This window comes from Chinchilla lanigera, unplaced genomic scaffold (assembly GCF_000276665.1).
Source record: "Chinchilla lanigera isolate Chin_1 unplaced genomic scaffold, ChiLan1.0 scaffold00015, whole genome shotgun sequence".
In the NCBI taxonomy this organism is placed as follows: Eukaryota; Metazoa; Chordata; class Mammalia; order Rodentia; family Chinchillidae; genus Chinchilla; species Chinchilla lanigera.
Genome location: NW_004955416.1, coordinates 15,788,798 through 15,812,294, shown reverse-complemented (window position 1 = coordinate 15,812,294; position 23,497 = coordinate 15,788,798). Strand labels below are relative to the sequence as shown.

At 41.4% G+C, this 23,497-nt stretch overlaps 1 protein-coding gene and 1 pseudogene across 2 annotated transcripts in view; one reads left to right on the top strand and one right to left on the bottom strand.

Annotated features, from left to right (window-relative positions):
• The window catches only part of Fanci (Fanconi anemia, complementation group I), a 69,122-nt gene extending 45,639 nt beyond the window's left edge, over positions 1 to 23,483 (top strand). For both annotated transcript variants that reach the window (XM_005381555.2, XM_013512604.1), the window contains exons 19-38: positions 4,724 to 4,792; positions 6,418 to 6,519; positions 7,379 to 7,552; positions 7,628 to 7,749; positions 8,618 to 8,782; positions 9,562 to 9,741; positions 11,226 to 11,392; positions 11,920 to 11,999; positions 12,714 to 12,830; positions 15,105 to 15,156; positions 15,950 to 16,077; positions 16,162 to 16,230; positions 16,413 to 16,506; positions 16,800 to 16,987; positions 17,937 to 17,990; positions 18,069 to 18,128; positions 21,045 to 21,101; positions 22,094 to 22,189; positions 22,483 to 22,590; positions 23,311 to 23,483. In XM_005381555.2, the coding sequence (XP_005381612.1) occupies positions 4,724 to 4,792; positions 6,418 to 6,519; positions 7,379 to 7,552; positions 7,628 to 7,749; positions 8,618 to 8,782; positions 9,562 to 9,741; positions 11,226 to 11,392; positions 11,920 to 11,999; positions 12,714 to 12,830; positions 15,105 to 15,156; positions 15,950 to 16,077; positions 16,162 to 16,230; positions 16,413 to 16,506; positions 16,800 to 16,987; positions 17,937 to 17,990; positions 18,069 to 18,128; positions 21,045 to 21,101; positions 22,094 to 22,189; positions 22,483 to 22,590; positions 23,311 to 23,373 (2,145 nt within the window). In that variant the 3' untranslated portion in view covers positions 23,374 to 23,483. The remainder of the gene's footprint in view (positions 1 to 4,723; positions 4,793 to 6,417; positions 6,520 to 7,378; positions 7,553 to 7,627; positions 7,750 to 8,617; positions 8,783 to 9,561; positions 9,742 to 11,225; positions 11,393 to 11,919; positions 12,000 to 12,713; positions 12,831 to 15,104; positions 15,157 to 15,949; positions 16,078 to 16,161; positions 16,231 to 16,412; positions 16,507 to 16,799; positions 16,988 to 17,936; positions 17,991 to 18,068; positions 18,129 to 21,044; positions 21,102 to 22,093; positions 22,190 to 22,482; positions 22,591 to 23,310) is intronic.
• Positions 1,688 to 2,463, bottom strand: LOC102030419 (annotated as a pseudogene).
• Positions 23,484 to 23,497: the final 14 nt, after the last annotated feature.

The window sequence follows — 23,497 nt, the reverse complement described above, 5'->3', positions numbered from 1 at the left end:
TATTTTTTTCTAAAGTTATATAAAAACTTTCAAAAAACTTTAAAGACAGATTTGGTACAGAAACCTTTTAGATGGGTTGAGCTCCCTCCCTTTTTGTTAATTTTCTTACCCTGAATTCATCAGAAATTATTTTTAGTCTTCAGTTATTTCCAAAACATTCAGCTTAGTTTTTATAAAAACAATTTTTCTTTTTGCACTTTGTTTTCAGATCTTTATAGAATGTCCACTTGAATCATAAAATGACCGTCCAGTTAGGAAAAATGGGGGACAAATACAGCTACCACTTCTGATTAGCATGTAACTTACCCTGCAGGATCCGCATGCGTGATCTTGGAGGACATGCTGCTGTTCGTAGCACTTACTGTGGCATGTATTTCAACATTTGTATTTCAGAAAGGAAGGAGAGCATTAGATAATGTATTTAGTAGATTAAATGGGAACTATTTCAGAGAACACCACATTAATGGAGAACATATTAAAAACTTCTAATAGTATTGCTAATTCTACCACTCACATATGCATATTTGTGCAAAATTGGAATGAGTTATATTTTATCTCCTAACATGTAATTATTTTCCTATTTCATTACATTTTCTTGAAATGCAGTTTTTAATGTCAGCTGATGATCAACAATAATTTAAAAGTTTATTGTGGAGCATTTTTCCTGATTTTTCACTATGACAGATGTTTAAATGCCCACATTGCTGGGTCAAAGACTAAAACATTAGGAAGCCTCTTGGTGCCCTTTCACAAGCACTTAAATGGGCATGCAGGTTCCATGCTAGTGATCCAATAAACTCAAGGCCTTGTACACGCTATGCATGTGCTGTACCAGTGAGCCAGTGGATTTTTTTTTAATATAAAACTATTTATTGACCACTGCTCACCATTATTTACAATAAAGTAAACAATATACATTAGGATAACATTCTGACTACTACAAAGTTGATTTCATGGCTTTTGCTGAAAACAGTAAACCGAATACTAAAAAGATTCAGCCTACATGTAAGGAACAAGTTGGGGTCAAGAAAAACATGCAGGTCAATAATTTAGATTACAAGTTTGTTCACTCATTTATTCTAACAGGTCTTAAAGTGTGAACACCTGTTGCCACTCAGTAGGTTTCCATGAGCCACGTCTTAAGACATCCAAGAATCCTGACTTTTGAGTACAGATTTCAACTTGTTGTAAAGTAATGGGTCATGAAGAATCTTTAATGTTTCCTTAACAAGTCTTCCTTAGCTAATTCAAACAAACTAGATTTTGACTTGCTACCTTATTTTGGTGGGGAAGTTGTTGGTAGAGCTAAGAATTCTTTTCAGGAATTTTGCAAGTTAACTGCATTTTTGTGACTAAAGTCACAGATACGAATTCTGATAGAGCTGGTTTGAAAATGTCCAAATTAACCACAGAATTATCTATTCAACTTGAAAGGTTATGCCTTCAGGAAAACTTTCTATTTAACTAAAGTGATTTATTTCTTAGGTTGCTCAGAATAATAGCATCTCAAAGATGAGCTTATCACCCATAGTTTATATACGTATTTTATTTATACACACACAAACAAAAAACTCAGAATGGCCCTTAAGGATGTGAGCTAAAACATGAGTTCTGATTGAATTTGCCTGTGGACAATTCCCCCAACATTTAGAAAAGCAGAGGAAATATATCGGGCTATCAAATGCTCTTGTCTGGTAAAGGAAGCAACTACAAAAGCTTTTATTTGTTCAAAGTAACCAGTGCTATAGATGCAAAACAAAGAAAACCCAACAACTCCCCCAAATACTATTTTCAAAACCAACATATTAAACTTGATTTTCATTAGAATGCTGTTTTTTTCCACACTGTTAAATCAAAACCAAGACTCATATTTTATATATATATATATATATATATATATAAATGATGTAAGTTATTGAGCTTCATCTTCTGGACAAGAATGCCAAGTTAGTCTCTCTTCATAGAAAGCACTTACAATCTGAGGACATTTCATATTTGCCTCTTTTGCCAGCACCAAGTCAGCCTCATCAGAATCTTTCCATTTCATGAGAAACATCAATTCTCCACTACTATCTGTGGCACCAATTATTTGTTCAGGATCAAGACCTCTAGCAAAGCCTCTAGGTTTGTCAGCAGCATCTCTTTTTTTCTTTGATTTCCTATCATCAGATTCACTGTCAGATAAAGATTTTCTTTTTGTACCATCTTTTTCTTTACCAGCTTTTTGAGAATTAAGAAATGCTTCAATTAACTCTAGACAATCTAAATTTCCTTCAGGTTCCCATGTATTGTCAGCATCTGTAAATCCCTTCCACTTCAGAAAACACTCCACTTTCCCATTAACCACACGTCGGTCCAGTACTTTTTCTACCACAGATTCTTCAGGTTCTGCTTCCTCAACTTTTTTCCATTTTCCATTTGTTTCTTTCCCATTTTTTGCAATGTAGTTTTATTGGAGGCCATTTTTTATTATAGACTTGAACGGCTATTACGTCTGCGCATGGTGACGGTGCCAGAGGGTCCCCAGAGGGAAGGCGGGAAGGAGGGGGAATGGGGTGAGCACTGTGACCTGGGTCTTCTTGGCTGCCAAATGGATTTTATTTTTTTTAATTTTTTTTTTTTTAATTTAAAAGAGTAAAAGAAGGATAACATAGTAATAGGGGGATTTACTGAATTACAGACAAAGTGGTAGGACAATATCAATGGTTGTTATTTTACTATTGGTACCTTCAAGATAGTTTCTCAGGAAAACAAATAGACAAATAATAGTGAGTTACAGACAGAAATGGTAGGAAATTATCAATGGTTGTTATACTATACTTTGGTTTCTTCAAAGTGGTTTCTAGGGAAAACAGAGCTATACGTGTGTGATCAATTAAATAATCATTGACTATTCTCAATGGTTGTTGTTGAAAACACATAGTAATAGACATACATCCATTTATGAAATAGCGCAGGAACAATAGAAACTACAGAGTTATGGACAGATTGATAGGAAATTATCAATGGCTGCTGTAATACATGTTGGTATCTTCAAAGTGGTTTCTCAGGAAAACAAAGATATGCGAGAAAGATCTAACAAGTAGTTACAGCCTAAGGGTTGTGAAAAATAGCGGATTACCTCCTCATCAGTGACTCCTTTCACTGAGGTGTGACGGCTGGAAGGAAGGCCAGGATTGAAAAGAAGGACCGAGAGACTAGCACCAGTGTCTAGCAGTAGGCTGTTTACTTTTTCCTCTATAGTCATGATTACAGGGGGTTCCTCCTTTAAGATGATGGTCTGGCCAGAGGGAGAAGGCAGAGTATGCCCTGGGCCCCTTCATTCCTTTTGGATCAGCTGGTAGGAGGGGTCGGAGCTCTGGAGCCTTCACTGCCAATGGATTTTTTAATCACCTAAAAAACCTTTTGTTGACACTTGTTATGATAAAATCTCTCAGAAACGGTGACCAAAATGGGAATATATACAAGCATACATATTTAAAAGGAAGAAGTAATATCAGAAAACCTAACAAAATGAGTTTAGTTGGTAAAGTTATAGGAGATAAGATCAGTTATGTGCAAAACTCAATTATATTTTTATGTACTAAACATTGAATAATTAGAAATTGAAATAAAATATTTAAATAAATAAAAAATAAGCATAAATCTTACATTAAGAGGCAAAGTACAGTGGTACTGCAGTTATCAAATGGCTCCAAGCTCAAACTTTACACTACTTGAACAGTGAAGTTCAGAAGAGATCTGCTCAGTGTTCATAACTTTGCTGCATAACTGAATCAAAAATCCAACATGAAGAACCTGTGTGGGTGAAGAGTGAGGCGTGCTTCTCCTCTGGCTGCGGACACAAACGGGCGACACTGCAGCCTAAGCACTGCTCTCGCCCAGGCAACATACAGTGCTTGCGTTAAAACATTTGTCACTGTGCTTTTTTGTTTGTTTGGTTTTTGCATTTTTTTTTTTTTTATTTTATTTTATTTTATTTTATTTTAAAGAGTAAAAGAAGGATAACATAATAATGGGGGGGGCTTACCAAATTACAGACAAAGTGGTAGGAAATTATCAATGGTTATTGTTTTACATATTGTTATCTACAAGATAGTTTCTCAGGAAAACAAACAGACAAATAATAGTGAGTTACAGACAAAAGAGGAGATTATCAATAGTTGTTGTACTATACTTTGGTATCTTCAAAGTGGCTTCTAAAGAAAATACATAGAGCTTTACATGAGTGACCTATTGAATAATCATTAACTTTTCTCAATGGTTGTTGTAGGAATGCATTTTATTTATGTAAAATATCATAATGATGGCTCCAAAGAAAGTTAGTGTAACCGCAGTGGAGCTAAGAGGAAAACTGAGACATGGTAGAGTTAAAGAAATCACTGTAAAATTTGTTAAAGTCCTGGAGAAGTGAATTTATAACTGTGACTTTTGTATCTCAGATCCAGTTATTTGGTTTTCCATTATTTCTTATGGGAAAAATATGTTCCGTTTTTGAACTTTTCTGTGTTTGAACATGAATTTGGAATGAACTGAGTTCAACAAGGAAGGTATCCCTTTACTCCAAAGCCAGAGTGATTGTGAAGAAATCTAATTTTAATTTAGATAAGTAATCTAAACTTTCTGCATTGTTTCTCTGTCTAGCAAATGTGTTTTCCATTTTTATCAAAGAACTGACAATAAGATAAAGAAGTAGCTTATGTATTGATTTGATTTCTCCTAGGGGTTCTATGATGTTCTTCGAAGGAACTCTCAGCTGGCTAATTCAATTATGCAGACTCTGCTCTCACAGGTAAAATATATTTTTATGGATAGCACAGGGAAATCAGATAATGAGGTACTGAGAGGTGATTGATGTTTTCCAGACTTTTCAAAATATAAAATTATACCCAACCAGTACACTGGTACGTTATGAATGTACTTGATAATGCCATGCTCTCCTGGTTGTTGTATTTCAGTCGCCTCTGCCTGCCTGCCCTATTGTCATCATCTAACTGCTACCCCTGTGAGTTAGCAGTCAGCATCTTATGTAGAAGGACATTTTGAAGAACCATTTATGTAGAATCTATCAGCATCTGTGTCTGTTATATTTCTAAAAAAAAACAGATCTAGAGCAAGTATAGCAACATACTGAAATGTGTTCTTTCCAAGCAACAGATAGATGCATTGGTGTCTGTTAGGTTATTTTCTGTACTCAGTTTTTTTTTTTAAGTGTTTTATTATAAAATACTTCAAAGGACAGTGAAGATGAGAATTCAGATCTAATGTAAAAACTTTTCACTGTCAACATTTATTCAGTAAGCATTGTATTTTTCAGCAGTTTTATTGAGCTACAATCTACAATCTATTACATGCCATATAATTTTTATTGTTATCTACCATAAGGGGTTGTCTACTCCCTTAATCCACTTCGTTAGACATGAAAGCGAGCTCACTCTCTCACGGACGCCCTTTCTTGCTCTTCTTGCCATTGCTTCATGATAATTCTGAAGAAAGCTCCATTTGAAATTAAGGTCTCAGATACGTGGAAATTATTGGACGATCTTTTGCTGTCCAGAAAGCTTTTCACTGGGAGTTGGGATTGATCTTGTGTAAAATTATCTATATTCCCATGTTTAACAAGAATAAAAATTATACTTGATGATAAAGAGCAGTACTTCTCAACTTAGGTTAACATATAGACCAATATAGTTCTGCAGACTTCAAAAGAGAAGAGAAAAATAAACAATAGTTAATATTTTTCAGCCCTATTGTGTGCTAAAATGTGTTTGAAACACTTTACTTGTATTGTCATATTTGATCCTTACATAGCATTCACATTAACAGTATCATCATTTTTCAAATGAGAACCAGGGTACGGATAACTGTCAAAATCAGTATAAAAGGTGGTACTGGTATTTTTTTTTTAATTTATCTTTTTTTTCTTTTTTCTTTGGTCTTTTTGAGAGAGGATCTCACTATACAGTTCAGGCTGGCCTTGAGCTCACTTTGTAGCCCAGGCTGGTCTTGAACTCGCAACGATCCTTCTGCATCAGCCTCCCGAGTGCTGGGATTACAGGCGTGCCCCACCACACCCAGCAGTACTGGTATTTTAAACTCAAGACAGTCTGACTCTGGAGCCTCTGTCACCATCAGGCTTTTCTGAAAATACTAATTACCTGTGCAAGTGTAGGAATTGGTGGGGAAGTATGGTAAAAATGAAATAAAGATAATATTTATCATTATTTTGCCTAAAGCAAGGGCAAGAAGACGTAGATCAGCCAAAGCAAAATGAATTTTGGTACACTATCCTTTGGACACCCGGGGAATGTATGTTAGAAGACAGTAGAGATGGAAGGTACTATTAGCTTTATACCAGTTAAAAAAAAATGACAGGTACTCACAAGCCAAAATGCTTTTTCCCTTCACTGTATGCAGTTAAAACAGTTCTATGAGCCAAAACCTGATCTGCTGCCTCCTCTGAAATTAGAAGCTTGTGTTCTGGCCCAAGGAGATCAGATCTGTCTACAAGAACCACTGGTAAGCCTTTTATTCCTCTTACACTATAATCATTTTGTTTCCTATCAATCTTCAGAAAAGTACCTTTCCCTGTGAAACTCTTCCTGGTTCTCCAAGATTTTACTCTTAAATATTCCTTCCTTACCATTTCAGACCCATTAGCACCTTTTATTTATTGGTAAGATAAATACATTAAAAAGTCTTCAGAATGGCAGTGTCACCTAAGAGCAGATGAACCCAGAGACCTGCTTCCTTAATCTAAAGGGAAATACGTGATTTAGGCTGAGCTAGAATTGGCACTGTTGCACCTTCAGAGGATTTCAGACAGGTTTTTTTCTTTTTTTTTTCTATTCTTGTTATTTAGCTTCAGAAACACAAGAAAAAGAGAAAAACCAGAAACTCCCCACCCCAAGTGACTTCGAACTCATGACAGATGAGGTGGGAGGAAGGAGTGTTTGAGTTGTCCTGTCCTGTCTTCATTTTGTACCTTCTGTGCTACGAGATATCTCCAGCCTAGATGTAAGATGCTGTGGTGTTCTCCCAAAGCTTCCTTCACCATATGTCCACATCGTCAGAATGGCCTCTGGGACTCAGGAGCTACAGACTGAACTTTACACTTTGTGTCAAACAAAAGACAGCACATCTGATACCACGTTCTGAACTGTCAGCTTCTACCTATGCGGCTAGTTCCTTTGGGAAAGGTTTAGAAAACAACGTTGTTAGTTAAGTTACTAATCCAGGTGGACTTAATTTATGATGTTAATGAATAATGTAAGCCTCATCCATAAGAATTTTTTGCTGATTGTCAGCAGCTTCGCAGGTTGTCCCTTAACATTCAAGAATATTATTTACTTATTTAATGTATTGTTTTCTCTTACAGGATTATCTGCTGTGTTGCATTCAGCATTGTTTGGCCTGGTACAAAAGCAGAGTGATGCCCCTCCAACAGGGAGATGAGGAAGAAGAAGACGAGGGATTCTACCAAGAACTAGATGACATGTTGGAGTCCATTACTAATAGAATGATTAAGAGTGAGCTAGAAGACTTTGAACTGGTAAGAGCTAAGTCCGCAGGTGTATTGAATCAGGAAGTCTTTCAGTTCATTAACTTTTTATCTTGTGTCTTCTAGGATAAATCAGCAGATTTTTCTCAGAGCACTGGTACTGGCACCAAAAACAATATCTGTGCATCTCTTGTGATGGGAATCTGTGAGGTTTTAATAGAATATAATTTCTCCATAAGTAATTTCAGGTAAGGTGTTGTTATGACTGCACTTACAGTTTGATAAATATTCCAGTATCTATATATGTAGAGAGAGACTTCCTTTATTCTAGCAATATGCAAGGTACACCATAGATCACAGATGATAATGTCTCTTAAATGGATATCTAGCCTAAGACCAACCTATGTTCTTTCCCCAGAGAAACACCAAAGCATATGCCAGTCAGGCCTGCAAATGTTATCCCTCTAGCAGTATTCCATTTATTCAAATTCTCCAGATCCTGACTCAAGTACTCCTGATTTTTCAAGTACTCCTGATATTAATAGATTTTTTCTTTTTTGTCTTTTTGAAACAGGGTCTCACTATGCAGTTCAGGCTGGCCTTGAGCTCACTTTGTAGCCCAGGCTGGTCTCAGACTTGCTACGATCCTCCTGCCTTCCAAGTGCTAGGATTATAGACATGCGCCACCGCATCTGGCAGGAGAATTTTTATTAGTGTTAATATTGGACTTTCATGCTCTGCCTTGACTGGTAAATAAGGAAAGACAAAGATCAAGATAGACTGCTGTGATCTGGGAATAGTGTTAAAGCGTTCACAGTATTATATGTAAAATACATTAAAAATATTGTGCCGGACATGGCGGCGCATACTTGTAATTCTGTCACTGAGAGGCCGAGGTAAGAGGATCAAGTTCAAGCCCATCCCAGGCAATTTAGTGAGAGCCTGTTTCAAAAGTAAAAAAGGGGTTGGAGATGTAGCCCAGTGTGAAGGTCCTGGGTTCAAACCCCAGTACTAGGAAAAGAAAAAACTGATTTCCTTACTACTAAAAGTAAACCATGATAAAAGTAAACCACGATGTTCTGATGATTGACCTTGATCTCATTTTCTTTTACACAGTAAGAATAAATTTGAGGATGTTCTGAGCTTGTTTATGTGCTATAAGAAACTCTCTGATATCCTTCATGAAAAAGCTGGTAAAGGCAAAGCTAAAATGACCAACAAGACACGTGATAGTTTTTGGTCCATGAAATTTGTGTCTGATCTTCTCACCGCTCTTTTCAGGTAAGGCTCTATTTGTGTGTGTAAAGGTAGCAGCTTGGCACAGATGATACTGCCTACTCGATTTCAATTGGACCATCCAAGTTTAGAGTTGCAGTTCTTACCCGGTGTGCAGTAAGAAATGTTAGGAGGTGGTTTAGTTTGGTTTGGTTTTGGTTTTGGTTTTTTTGAGACAGGGTTTTGCTATGTAGTACAGACTGGCCTTGAACTCGCTGTGTAGGCAAGAGTGGCCTCAAACTCGTGGCGCTCTTCCTGCATCAGCTTCCCAAGTGCTGGGATCACAGGTGTGCAGCACCATGCCCAGCTGTTTGGAGGTTTTGATGTTCTTGGAATGAAAGTAGTATAATCACGGGTCAGGTCAGCATTTTAAAGAGGTGCCTCAGATTATTAAGGCTGAATAGGAATTGGAATAGTGAATGAAAAGAGAGGGATCAATTCCAGTGAAGTCTTGTAAGAAAACTTACCTAAATAGTTTGAACACAACAATGGGTTAAACAAGAAGAAAGGAAAAAAATGAATTTTAAAAAGTGGGGGAGGCAACCAGGAAAGCTAAAAGACTAAGACTGACATTGAAATTTTGTCCACATGTAGAGGATTAGGGGAGGGCGGAGCAAAGGAGGTAACACTAAGAATGACTGAAAGACCGCAGACTGCCTGGACAGTCTGCTGTTTGATTTGCTCGCTGCTGCTGTTCTGAGCAGTCCCTAGACAGCCTAATTCCGGATCCAAATACAGTAACATAGGGCAGTGTTCCTTGTTTTGTTTTGTTTTTTCCTCTCTAGGGATAATATCCAAAGCCATGAAGAGAGCCTGTCTGTTCTCAGGTCCAGCAGTGAGTTCATGCGCCACGCAGTGAATGTGGCCCTGCAGAAGGTGCAGCAGCTAAAAGAAACGGGGCATGTGCGTGGCCCTGATGGCCAAAACCCAGACAAGATCTTTGAGAACCTCTGCAGCATAACTCGGTGAGGCACTCGCACACTCAGAAAGCTCCTCGCTTGCTTGCTTGCTTGCTGTCCCAAGAAAAGAAATTGGGGATGGGAATAAAGGTGATTTACTGAAAGTGAAATAAGCATTGTGCCATGTCTGTACTCCTAGCAGTCTGAGAGGCTGAGGTAGGGCAGTCACAGATTTGAGCCCAGCAAGGACAACTTAGTGACTTAGCAGGTGCCTGCCTAAAAATTAAAAATAAAAGGCTGGGGATATAGCTCAGTGCGAGGGCCCTGGGTTCAATCCCCAGGACTGGGTAGGGAGATAGGGGCAGTGAAATTGCAATCGTTGGTATTAAGTCTTCTAGTCCTGCTTTGGTGTGGATATCACTAAACACTTACCAGAATGTCTAAAGTAAATTAATATGACCATACCAGAGTGTTGCCATAATTGTGTGGAGGAGTTTGAGCTTCTACTCTGTCATTGAAAACGTAAGCTGATACAGCCACTCTGAAAAAAAAAAAAATTCTTTTGTTAGCATATGCTTGTGATATATAATATATATACATCATGGAGTATTGGTGACAATTTCTTAAAAAAGTGTACAACCACTGTATAATCTGCCCTTAGCCAGGCATGATGGCACATACTTGTAATCCCAGCATTTGGGAAGCTGAGGCAGAAGGACTGCTGCAAGTTCGAGGCCAGCCTGGGCTACAAAGTGAGTTCAAGGCTAGCTTGAACCTACATAGTGAGACACTGTCTCAAAAAGACAAAAAAGAAAAAAATCTGCCCATACTCCTTTTTGGTATTTACCTCAAAAGAGATGAAAGCACGTGTCCCTGTACAGCATTGTACACATGGTTCATGACTGCTTTACTTGTAATAGAAAAATCCAGAAGGAACAAAGATTGCCCATCAACAGATGCACAAATAAACTGGCAAATGGGCAGGCTGTGGTACAGTCAGCCATAAAACAGAACAGACTCTAACCCGTGCATCGGGGAGTGACTCTGACAAGCATGTGCTAGATGAGGAGAGCTGGGCTCAAAGGGTTATGTAAGGAATGACATCACTTGTTTCTCTCCCTAGTACTGAGGAGTAAATTCAAGGCCTTCACATGGCGCTGTCTCCTGCCCTTTTTTTATTTATTATTTTAAGAAAGTCCCTTAGTTGCTCAGACAATGCTCAAATTTGCCATCTTCCTGCCTCAGCGTCCCAGAGTCCTGGGATAACAGGTGCACCACCATACTTGGTTAAGTGATAATCACTTTTAAATGATATTTTGTAAAAAGTGTCACTATAGGGACAGAAATCAGATTGTTTGATTGAAATGGAAAGAAAGACTTGACTACCAAAGAGCACACAGGAACTTTTGGAGTGACGAAAATATCTTAGATTTTATACCTGTGTGTTTTTTAAAATTCACAGAACTGCTCACTGGTAGGATACAAAGTTTACTCTGTAAATTTACCTTAAGGAGCCTGCCTTTAGAAATAAATTTCTTCCCCCATTTCAGGGTCTTGCTCTGGAGATACACTTCAATTCCAACTTCTGTGGAAGAGTCAGGGAAGAAGGAGAAAGGAAAGAGCATCTCGCTGCTGTGCTTGGAGGGTCTGCAGAAGATACTCACTGCTGTGCAGCAGTTCTATCCGCCCAAGACTCAGGAGTTTCTCAGGGCTCTGGGTAGGCATCGATTTGAAGCCTTCTGCTTCCTGCCCAGCCCCCTTGAGTCTCTTTGTTCACCTCCTAGGGGACACCTGAGAGCTAAGGAGTGACAGCCAGGGGACTCAGGAGTAAACTCAGGCATTTTCTGGGTTGCATTTAACCACAAATAGCAACTGGAAAATGGAATACAGTATTAAGGAATCGCAGAATTTGAGCTGGATGTGATGGCACTCTGGGAGGCTGACGCAGAAGGACTACAAGTTTGAACCCAGACTGCATCTTAGCAATTCAGGAGACCCTGTCTCAAAAGAGAAGGAAGGGGAGGGCTGATATATCTCAGGGTTTAAGCCCCTGTACTCCCACACACACAGGAGAGGGGTAAAGTGAGAGAGGAAGGAAGGAAGGAAAAGAAAGAAAATTGTGACATTTTAGAAATAACACGGAAACTTGCCTTCATACATTTTGACTTTCTAAAATTGTAGCTATTAGAAGTCCAAAAAGGAATAAGTCAATTTCAAAGAAACAGAGTTCTTTTCTACTTCCAGAGGTCACGGGTAAGGAAGGAGAAGATGATGCAGAAGTCAGTGTTACTCAGAGAGCAGCATTCCAGATCCGACAGTTTCAGGTGAGAAGCCTAGGCACGCTGCTGTGCTGACCTGGAGGACACTTGGCAAGGACAGACTGTGAATAAGTTGCACAGGAAATCATTTTCCCAAGTCACGCCAGCAAGAGCACTTAGCTCTCAGAGTGTGGGGTAATACATTTGAAAGGGTCCTAAGGAGGCTGTGGTTTTGGCCACCCCAACCTGCAGAACTCGCTGCCTTCCAGAATCCCTGTTTGAGATGACATAAAGAGACAGCCTGGAGTCCTTCAAAGTACCAGGAATGGCTGCTGGGGTAGCTGTGTAGCAGGGAATGAAAAGGAAAATGTCTGCCCTCCTAAGCTCACACTATAGTAAGGAGACTGAGAAACAGAATACATAGCATTTCAGTTATTAGGGAATGTGTAGGGAATGCTGGGCTTGCGGCATGATCTACACCTGCAACCAAGGGATAGGATCCAGGAAGATTAGAACTGCCAGAAACTGTACCACTTTATTCCTGATGTAAATTTGACAGGGCCTTGGAGAAGAAAGATTTCATAGTTTTAAGAAAATTTGCAGTTTATACAGAAAACAGAACTACTATTCAATACAGGTTTATGTTCAGATTTTATCCTTTTGGGAATGTGGTAGGTCGGGATTCTTTTTGTCCCAGTCTTAGGAATCTCTGGCTTCGGGCCTCTTCTCCCTGATAAGAACATGTCTGCTCATGTTTCTGTGCATACTTTTCTTTTTCAGAGGTCCTTGTTGAATTTACTTAGCAGTGAAGAGGAAGATTTTAATAGCAAAGAAGCGCTTCTCCTGGTCTCTGTTCTGTCCACCTTGGCCAAGCTCCTGGAGCCCTCATCTCCTCAGGTACTATGCTGTGCATTCAGTGCCTTTTAGCAACCCTCAGAAAGCAAGTATTACTGCTTTGCAAAAGTGTATGTCGACATATCCTCCTGAAGTCTAGCATATTTAAAATATTATTTCATTATGCACCTGTTAATTTAAAAAAAAAAAACAATGTGGGTGTATAACAAAAAAAGATATCTTTTCCTATATAACATTTCTACTATAACATTCAACCATGTAAGGGCCAGAACATACTGCTTTTGTTTGGCTGCTGTAAGTGGTAAAGTATATACTGTAGAAAAAAACCTCATGTTTATGGTTGGTGCTTTCAGTATTCTTTTTTTTTTTCAAACCCCTGGTGTTAGAAATTGAACCCAGGCCCTTCACAGTGAGCTGCATCCCTGGCCATTTTTATTTTTTATTTTGACACAGGATCTTATTAAGTTCCCCAGGCTAGGCAGTGTTGCCATCCTCCTGCCTCGGCTCCCAGAATTCTGAGATTACATGTGTGTGCCATCACACACAGCGATGGCCTTTATAATGTAGTCTTGATGTTTCTTGACGTTTACTCCTTCTTTCCTAAGATGAAAGCATGTTAATTATGAAGAAAGTAATTGATATTTAGCAATTGGATTTCTCAATAAAGCTGTGTGGTACTAGTTTGGGGGAGAATTCAACAAAGGATGATGATTAAGTCAGAAAGTATGACCATTGTCCCAAAGCAGAAACAAGTGCAGAGATTGGTTGTCTGTATGCACACGTGGATGTGCGCACATACACTTAGAATTGTGCCACCCACACAAGGATCTGCACACAGGAGAATAAGAGGAGGGCTACATTTGGTGGATCTTTTCCACTCGCCAATATTTCCCTGCCAGATAGTAAAGAACATCCCAGGAGCAAGGAGTTGGTACTCCAAGCCCAGCCATGTTCTGATCTGTGAGGAAGGCCATTCGAAGGCCTCCTCCCATAAGCCTCTGCGCAGGAACCGCTGCTCTGGAGAATACCGTGGATGTGACGTGTGAGCACTAGAACACAGACCTGCCTGACTTTCCTATGTCCGAGTTGCAGGTTACCCTGAAGAAAGTTCATTTTCTGCCATCTTCGTCTCAGCGGCAAGCGGCTCACTCCTGCTGGACTTTCAATTTCTTGTTTTCATAGGGCAACTTTTGCAGCAGAAAGGGAAGGGCTGGGAAAGAAACACAGAGATAGAAATTTGAGCTTTGGGCAGTTCGGGGAAACAGATATGTCTGGAAAGGCTGATAGTTGCAGAAAGAAGTTTAGTTTGCTCTTCTCCACTGTCCCATCTCATTAATTATAGGCAGTGTCATTACTTTTTTTTAAATTGAATTTTGAATGGGTAATGAAGTCCTATGATTTGAAAACCAGAAATTATCAAAATACTTACAGCAGGTGTCCCTCACGATCACGTTCTCCATCCATCCTGCTCCTCTGTATCCCAAATAAGTAAACACTGCCTCCAAGTGTCTTTTAGGAGTTTCTCTGCCTATGCAAGCCAACATGAAGTTAGATTCCTATTCCCACCCTGCCCCTCTTGATACAAAAGCTGCTTCTGCTCTGTGCTTACTTCATTTAATACTGTATTCTGGAGATCTTGTAATGTCAATGCAGAGTGAACCTTCAGTTAGTCTCTTACTTTACCTTTTTCCCTTAAATAAAAACTGAATTTTTAGTCATTTGCACTTGAGGTTCATGTCATCTCAGTGCCTTTGTAGCTGAAAGCCGTTCCAAAGAACCACTTTTGCGGAAAGTGTCTGGTGATTCAGGCATGTGCTGTCCCAAAATTTAAGTCTCCTTTACTAAGAAATTTTGTCTGGTTGTTTTGTTTGTTTTGTCTTTTTTGTTCCTTCCCTTTTTCCACCCTCTCTCTTTTAAACTCCTTTGGCCTTTTGGTTCCTAGAAGCTAATTCTACTTTCCTTATAGCCAGGATTTTCGTGTCCCACAGCTCTGCTTTCCATCCTTAAAGTGTGGGTAGAGGAGACTTAGCTGTAGAACACCATGGTAGGGACAGAGGAAGGTCAGACAGGATCCAGACCCAGGACTTTGGGCCCTTAATGTGGACATGGACATCAAGAATTGAGCCATATGCTGTTTTAGTACAGTATTAATAATTCTGCTAAGTTTGGGTTTACTTTAATGTTCTCTAACATTACCACATTAGGCCCATATTTTGGAAGGTCATTTTCCAGACTTGGAGAGACCTAGAATTCTTCTCTTCTGACAGCAGTTACCTTTAGCATGTTTCTTTAATATTTAAATGATCTGTCATTTAGTTTGTACAGATGTTATCCTGGACGTCTAAGATTTGCAAGGAAAACAGCCAAGGTAAGTGTCCTGCTACATTTCCTAAAAGCTTCATATATAATCATCATCGCCAACTAGTTTTTAGAAAAGATAAGATACTCCAATTACACATTCACCAGAGTAGTCAGCATGACGAAGCCCTTTTGATTAACAAGTGTGGGCAAGAATGTAGAGCTGCTGAGTGTCTCATTCACTGCCAGGCTGATGTAAATGGGTATACCCATTCTGGAAAACTGTTGGCAATATCTACCTGCTAAAATTAAATGTACCTGTGACCCAGCAGTTCTACCCTCAAAGCAAGTATGTGGAAGAACCCTCATAGCAGCACTGTTTCAGGAGGTAACAACGAACCTTAAGTGAAGTGTACATCAGCAGAATAGGTGAAAGAATTATGGTGCTATAAAGTGGGAAACCACACAGCACCACAGACAGACTGACGACACCTGCACACACCAACATGGAAGAAGATTTCACAAACAGTGCAGAACAACAGCCAGGCACAAGAAAGCACACACTGAATGATTCTGTTTAGATATACTTCAAAATCAGACAAAACTCAGCTGTGTTGTTAAACATCAGGATAGCAGTTTCTTTGGTGGAGTAGGGAGTTAGGAGACTGGTAATGTGCTCAGTGTGAGTGCTTATGACCCAGTGATGGTGATTTCTAGAGTGGAGTGTTCTGGCTACACACACACACACACACACACACACGCACGCACGCACGCACGCGCGCGCGCGCCCCACACACACACATGCTTTTGCAGGACCTACTGAGTTGTAACTTACCTTCACTTTTTTTCTTTCATGCCCATAGAAGATGCCTCATTTTGTAAGAACTTGATGAGCTTGCTCTTCAGCCTGCATGCTTTGGTTAAGAGTCCTGTCACCCTGCTGCGTGATGTGTCCCAGGATATCCATGGGCAGCTGGGAGACATAGACCAGGTACTGCAGCCCACGTAGTCACTCTGTGGCGGTTGAGGGGCCAGCCTTCCTAGCTTTGGGTCTTATCTCTCTTTCTCTCCCCAGGATATAGAGGTAGAAAAAACAAACCACTTTGCAATGGTGACTTTGAAAACAGCTGCCCCCACTGTCTGTGTAAGTGCTGATCCCCATCCATGGGAAATACCTTGTCATTCTGTTCTGCTTTGAGCTGCAAAGACTCAGTTGCAGTAGCTTCCATCCTGAGGCCTGAACCCCACCTGCAGAAGCCATGGTTTATAATATTACCACAACTGTTGCGTGTAGTGACTCATGCCAGGTATTGTTTGCTCTCACAGTTACTTGTTCTGAGCCAGGCTGAGAAGGCCCTGGAAGAAGTGGACTGGCTCATCACCAAGCTCAAGGGACAAGTGAGCCAGGAAACCCTGTCAGGTAAAAAGTCTTCAGGTGGTGCTCCAGGAATTGTGATGAGGGCGGAATCTAAATTTGACTGCATAAAGTTAGAGCCCTTGAGCTAAATTCATTATTGTTTCTGAGCTAGATTCTGATGTGATGAAAGTAGAAGAGGTAGTATGGCTGTGACAGCATGATTACTGATTCAGTCTGCATAATGCTCTTTTCTGTATCAGATTTCTAGTTAATAGGATTTAGTTGATGTCTAATTTTCTTTACTATTAACTAGAAAATAAAACTGGTTGAAATAAACCAATATTTTTTCTCTTCAGAAGAGGCCTCTTCTCAAATAACCCTGCAAAACCTTCCCACTGAGAAAGCCATCATCATGCAACTGGGAACGCTCCTGACATTTTTCCATGAGCTGGTGCAGACAGCCCTGCCTTCGGGCAGTTGTGTGGACACCTTATTGAAGGACCTGTGCAAAATGTACACCATCCTTACAGCACTTGTCAGATATGTGAGTGTCTGAGAGACAGGGTTCCCCCACCACTACCGCCCCAACTCTACCCCAGCTAGCCTGCTGCTGAGAATGTCTGTGGACATGGCTCTTGTCCCTATCTTTGCAAGTCATGGTTTCATTTCACTTTGTTCAGTAGGGGCAGTTATCTGCATGGGCCAGGAGAAAATAGTTGACAGGATTACTCTAAATCTGCTTTCAGAGCCTTGTATTTCCTCATCATGTAAGTAGTACCAGATTGAGAGAGAACCCTTTTCATTTATTAATTTTTGGTCTTTTTGAGTCAGGGTCTCGTTACTCAGTTCAGGCTATATAGCCCAGGCAGGCCGCAAACTCGCAACGATCCTCCTGCCTTAGCCTCCCGAGTGCTGGGATTTCAGGCATGTGCCACCATGCCTGGCTTGAGAGAACCCTTTTGCAAAGAACTCTTTCCTTGAGAATCTTGGCCACGTCTGACACTTAGTCGACCCATTCTCAGTGATTCTTTAAAGATCAAAACGGCCTTGCAGTACATTCATTGCAGCGACTAAGTAAGAAAGGCATAGACCAGCAGTGTACCAGACAGCACTGTGGCCATCTCCAGAATGTGCAGTTCTACCTGCATGTGTGGCAGTGGCTACTAAGGTGCTGTAATATTAGCACTAAGAGCCTCTTCCCTTTATTTGCATTCTTAGCGAACAGCCAAATTGTTGGTTTGCTAAGATGTAGATTCTCAACCTGAAGGATTTTAAAGCGATGAGCTGAGCAGATCAGAAACAAACCCTTCATTTCCTGCTGTCTGGGAAGCTTAGGAGCTTTGGAGGAAGGGAAAAGGAAGCCTGTTCTTGGCTTCTGTATGGATTTTTCTTTCCCTCTCCAGTCAGTGATGAGTCACATTCCATAGCTTCCCTACAGAGTCACCTGTGCTTCATAGGATGCTCTGCTAAATCGGGTATCTTTTTGTTATTAGTATCTCCAGGTGTGCCGGAGCTCAGGAGGAATTCCAAAAAATATGGAAAAGCTGGTAAGTTGAGAATGGCTTTCCTAAGAAAGGGAGAGCCTTTTATTGCTGCAGTTACATTGATTTCCTCCTCTGCTGCAGGTGAAGCTGTCTGGTTCTCATCTGACCCCTCTGTGTTATTCCTACATTTCTTATGTACAGGTAAGTGGTTCAGGGGCAGTACCAAAGCCTGTCTTCAGGAAAGGGCCTGTGTTGCCAAGGGGCTGCTTGGTCACCTGACTTGAGTTTATGTGATGTTTCTTCTCTACTTACCATAAGCCAGAAGTGCCCATCTGAGACGAAGTCAAGACTTAAAGACTTTTTTATTCATACCAAGGAAATCATTTTGACTTAGAGAAAGAAGGCATTTGATATGTTTGCATTTGGAGCAGGGAAAGAATAAGCTTGCTTTGCATCTGTGACTTGGTTCATTTCTAGGTGAAAGTCCCTGCCATCAGGCACCCTTTCAGAGTGAGTCCTTGTGACAGCAGCCACCTGAACAGTGCTGAGGTCAGATGGCAAAGAGAGCAGCAGCTGCCTCTGGGGATGCAGCGGGTCGTGGGCTTCTCCTATCATTTGCCTTGACCCCCTCTAAATTAACAAATGTTTTTCAGAATTTGGAGAAATTTTAAGTGTCATATGGTCATAAATACTATCAGGTTTTTACAGTATTTTAACCTCCTGTACTGTTTGCTTAAACCAGAGTTTTAACCTTACCACTGTTGACATGTTAGGCCAGATAATTTTTTTGCCATGGGGCCTCTTATGTGTGTTTTAGGAGGTTTCAGCATCCTGGACCTTTCTACTTACCAGACTGTAGTAGGAGACCCCTCCCCGCAGTTGTGAACGACCAAAATTGGCCTATTTGAGAACTCTGTGTTTCAGTTTTTCTCATGCATTGACTCATTTGTCCTTCTGTGCTTTGTGATCAGGACTTAGCCTGTATTAGAGCAGTTAACTGAAACATCCAAGAACAGACAGCTAATAAGGCCCAGCTGAGACTTGACCCCAGCTAGTTTGGCTGTACACCTGGGGTCAGAAGCCTTTCTGTAAAGGGCCAGATAGTAAATATTTTAGGCTTTGTGGGTCATAGACTGTCATACCCATTCAGCTCTGCTATTAAAATGTAAAAACAGCCACAGAGAAATATAAAAGTAGTGAACATGGCTGTGTTGCAGTGAAAATTTATTCTCAGAAACAGATAATAAGGGCTGGGGTGTACCTCAGTGGTATAGCACTTCCCTAGCATGCCTGAGGCCCTGGGTTCACTCCTCAGTACCACCACTACCAAAAAAAAAAAAAAAAAAAAGGTAATGGATTGGATTTGACCTGTGGGCTTAGTTTGCCAACACCCATGCCACTGTAGAATCTTTTGCTGTTTGTAGACATGTGAGATGTTTGTGTTTCTGACCGCATTATCAAGCATTTTCTTCTGTGAAGCACAAGATACCTTGGAGGTTCTGTTCTTTTCCCGAGATTACACAAAAGTCAGCTTCCTGTATCCCCTGGGCATCTTCTCTCTTCCCTATCTATATTTGCCTTGATGCCCACTGACAATGCAGGCAAACATTTTCCCCTTTGTGTGATCTAGTGAGTGAGTGACCCTGGGCAAAAGCCTGTGGTTCCATTAACTCAAGCTCTTAGGTACAAATGGGGATTACATTTGCCACATCTTCCAGAGCCCCCACATCCCCCACCCACCCCCACACACACTGCCTTAGCTTTTGCTGGGAAAATAAATAAAACACTGAAAACCATCGCACCGAAGCCTGTAGCACCCTGCCAAAGCTGCAGCTCTTCAGTGATGTCCTCTTCTGGCTCTGATACCCTTTTCTGGGCTTTGTTTCCCTATTTTTTTCCATGGCTCTAATTTTTAGTACTTACTGTGTCTGCAGGGATGAGCAGTAGACAGGGTTATGTTCAGCAAGTCTCAGCAGGGCCCCATCCTGGATGACAGCTCTGGAAAGATGGCTCACTTCACTACAGCCACGTGAAGTCTGTCTGTGGCTGGTCTTCTTCCCCTCCCCGCCCTCTGTAACCTGCCTTCCATGGCCAAAAGTAGCCTTGTTCCTGCCAGCCCCTCGAGTCTCTGCTGTCCCTTACTTTCCAGAACAGAGCATGTGGCTGCCTCTCCAGCTTCCAGTGGTATAGCTTCTCTGCATTTTCAGGTCGTTCCTTGTTTTGGTACTGGGAATCAAACAGGACCTTACACTTGCCAGGCAGGCACCTGTGCCGCTGAGCTATACCCCAGCCCTCATTCATCGTTTTGGGTGGTCTTTTTGGTCTTTACTTTTGGCATTGCTAGGGACGACTTCTTGCCTACTGGACAAGTGCTCTACCACTGAGCTGCATCCCCAACCCAACGTCTTTTTTTTTTTCCCTTATTGCTGAGGATGTGGCATGTTCCTTTTCTAGAAGGTAGAGAAACCTCTTTGAGGTAAAAGCTCCGTGTTTCCATATGCCTTAAACTTGGGTGTTTTCCCCTCAAGGCTCTCCTCCTTCAGGTGGCAGTTCTGCTACCTTGTCAGTACCCTGTCCTTGGCTGCTGTATCAGGTTTTCTTCCTTTTTAGGAGCTCTTTATTCCCCAGTAATCTCCAGTGTGGAAGTGTTTCTGTGGCCCTTTCTACCCTTCTTATGCATGATAACCACACTGTACCTACAGCACATCTGTCTGTGATGGCCTCTAATTGGAAAGTCTGTGGTCTCTGAAACAGCTTCTTTTGTTTATGGAGACTTTTGGCTGAGGGCCCAGCAGGAGGATGCCTGCCCCTGCTACCACCTTGACAGCCCCCATTTTAACTGTGCCTTGGCCGGCCCAAGACAGTAGTGGCTGTCCTGCCCTCTATTTCTGTGTGTTACCTCCAACAGCAACAGATCATCTACCATTAACTGTGAAAGACGGTGAAACATCTGACGATTACAAAGCATCACAGCATTTTTCTCATCTTCCAAGCATCTGCTGCACAGAAAATCCTGCTCACCCAGATGTGGTCCCCATTGTGTTGTAATTACCACCAGCCTGCTAACTATAGAAAAACCTTCAGGAATAAGACCTGAATGTGTTTCTTTTTCTTTAGAACAAGAAATCCACAGGAGAGAAGAAAAAGGAGAAAACTGCTGTTGCCACAGCCATGGTAAGTTACTGACACTGTTATTAAAACACAGTTGCTGGTCATTAGTTCATTAAAACTGTTTTTAGGAACAGCTGGTAAGTCCAAAAGACACTCCCTAGAGGACAGGATCTGTAAGAATTGGTGAGGGTGCAGGAAAGTGGGTACTGTGCTGGCAAAGGGAAAAATTAGTGCAGCCTCTGAAGGGGAAATGTGGCAGTAACTACTAGCAGTAACTGCCTGGCTGTTTTCCTCATTTATGGGCTTAGCAAAATATATATATCTGCCATTCAAATGGAGGGCAAAGACATGTAATCCCAGCAGTAAAAGTGGGATTGTTACAATCCCACTTTTAGGACCTAGAAACTATAAAGGCCAGTGGTTAGGAGATTGTCATCCAAAATGGCACCTGTTGAAACTCCCAGAACATTAACATATCCACATTTGGCTATAGAGTTATCTCCAAGATAATTTTGAAAAAGAATTTTTTTTTGGAGCTAGGGTCTCACTATATAGCACAGGTTGGCCTTGAACTCATGATGGTCCTCCTGGCACAGCCTCCTGAGTGCTGGAATTGTAGGTGTGCACTATCATACCTGGCTGTTTTACTCATTTATATCTACCATTCAAATGGAGGGCAAAGACGTGTAATCCCAGCAGTAAAAATTCACATGCAGACTACAAAAAGGAAAGAGGAAGTGCCAGACTGGACTTAGTGTTTTCAAAAACAGGAAGTCAGAGGCAGCTAAATTTCTGCAAATGACCCTGCCCACAGTCCACCTTAGACAACAACAAGCACTTAGGAATTAGAAAGGGGATAAGTCAGTGCAACTTCGATTGGCGATTGGTGTTTAGGTTGCGATGAAGCTGCTAAGACCCTATTGGTATATAAGGAAGGTTACATTTAGTTGTGAAATACTCCAGTTTTCCCCCAAGGCCATGTGCAGCTCTGCTCATCAGGAAAATTTCCAAAACCATGAAACCAGAAATGTAAATCTTAATGTTCTTTCCCTCAGGCCAGAGTTCTTCGGGAAACCAAGCCAATCCCTAACCTCATCTTTGCCATAGAACAGTATGAAAAATTTCTCATCAGCCTTTCTAAAAAGTCCAAGGTAAATGCATTCTCTTACTTGTTCCCATTTCCCTTACTCAATGTCGAGGGGATCTGGCAAACCAAACCAGTACGGTTGCAGTGGGAGAAAAATCAGACTACTATCCATTCCTGTTTCTTTGCTACTTCTGACCAGATGGCCTGAACCCAGTGTCATGTTGGGAAGCTGATGGGGAAGGCAAGCAGTCCAAGGGGTGGGAACAGAAGGGCTCGGGAGGGCTACACCAGAGAGGGTGTCCACTGTCCCAGCAGACCTGTGAGGTACGAGATGTTCCTGTGCTTGCCATCTGTCAGGTGAACCTGATGCAGCACATGAAGCTTAGCACCTCCCGAGACTTCAAGATCAAAGGAAACATCCTGGACGTGGTTCTCCAAGAGACGGAGGAGGAGGGAAGCGAAGAGGTCAGCGGTGCTCCTGCCTGAACATAGCAAGCCCCACTTACACCCCTGCAGCTGCTTGGAAGCAGCCAGACTACAGGGAGGGCAGAACAGTGGTCAGTAAGGAAGGCAAAGGATGTTCAAGGAAAGATTAAACTTCAAACAAATTCTGTGACACTTGACTAGTCGTTTCTAGGAAGAGAGCAGTAACCAGTGTCTTGTCCTGGCCTCTCTTTGTTTGTGTCCTCCACCCCTCTGGCTCAGGAAACCAGTTTACATCCTTCCCCCCCTCTCGGAGTGAGCCCCTCCGAATGGTGCAGATGAGGGTGAGGCTTCCACAGCTTCATCCTTGCACCGGTTTCTCTTTCAGCCCGACCAGCCCCACACCCTCATCACTGCAGCAGAGCCGTGTCTCCTCACCGCCTTTTTTATCTCCAGTCTAGGTAGAAGTAACAAATCAGTGGCCTGCTCCCGTTTCAGAATTAGAAGTTCACATAAAACACCATGGATTTTTCAAAAGTGAAACTACACCTAGGCCATTTACCTCCTTGGCATTTGAGCTCAGCAGGGTCCTCTCCTCAGGGAAGGAGTTGGCACTCACTACTCTACTTTAGAACTCCCCCATCCCTCCAACAAAGTTAGCACCCATCAGTGGAAAGGGGGACGGATGAAACGGTAAAGGAGTTTGTTGTTTTGTTTTATTTCCACTGTCCTAGAGCAGCTTTTGTCACTCTCCCCTTCTAGAGCACTGCATTGGAGCACAGAGAACAGAACAAAGAACCAGCCAGGAAGAAAAGAAAACAATGAAATGCCTGAGTTAATGTGAACTTCGGGGCTCCTGCTTCCTTTGTGCCACTGAGCAGCAGTGCCCCTTGTCCTGTGGCCCTCACCGACGTTGGCACCTTGGTTCTGAACCCACTTCACGCAACTG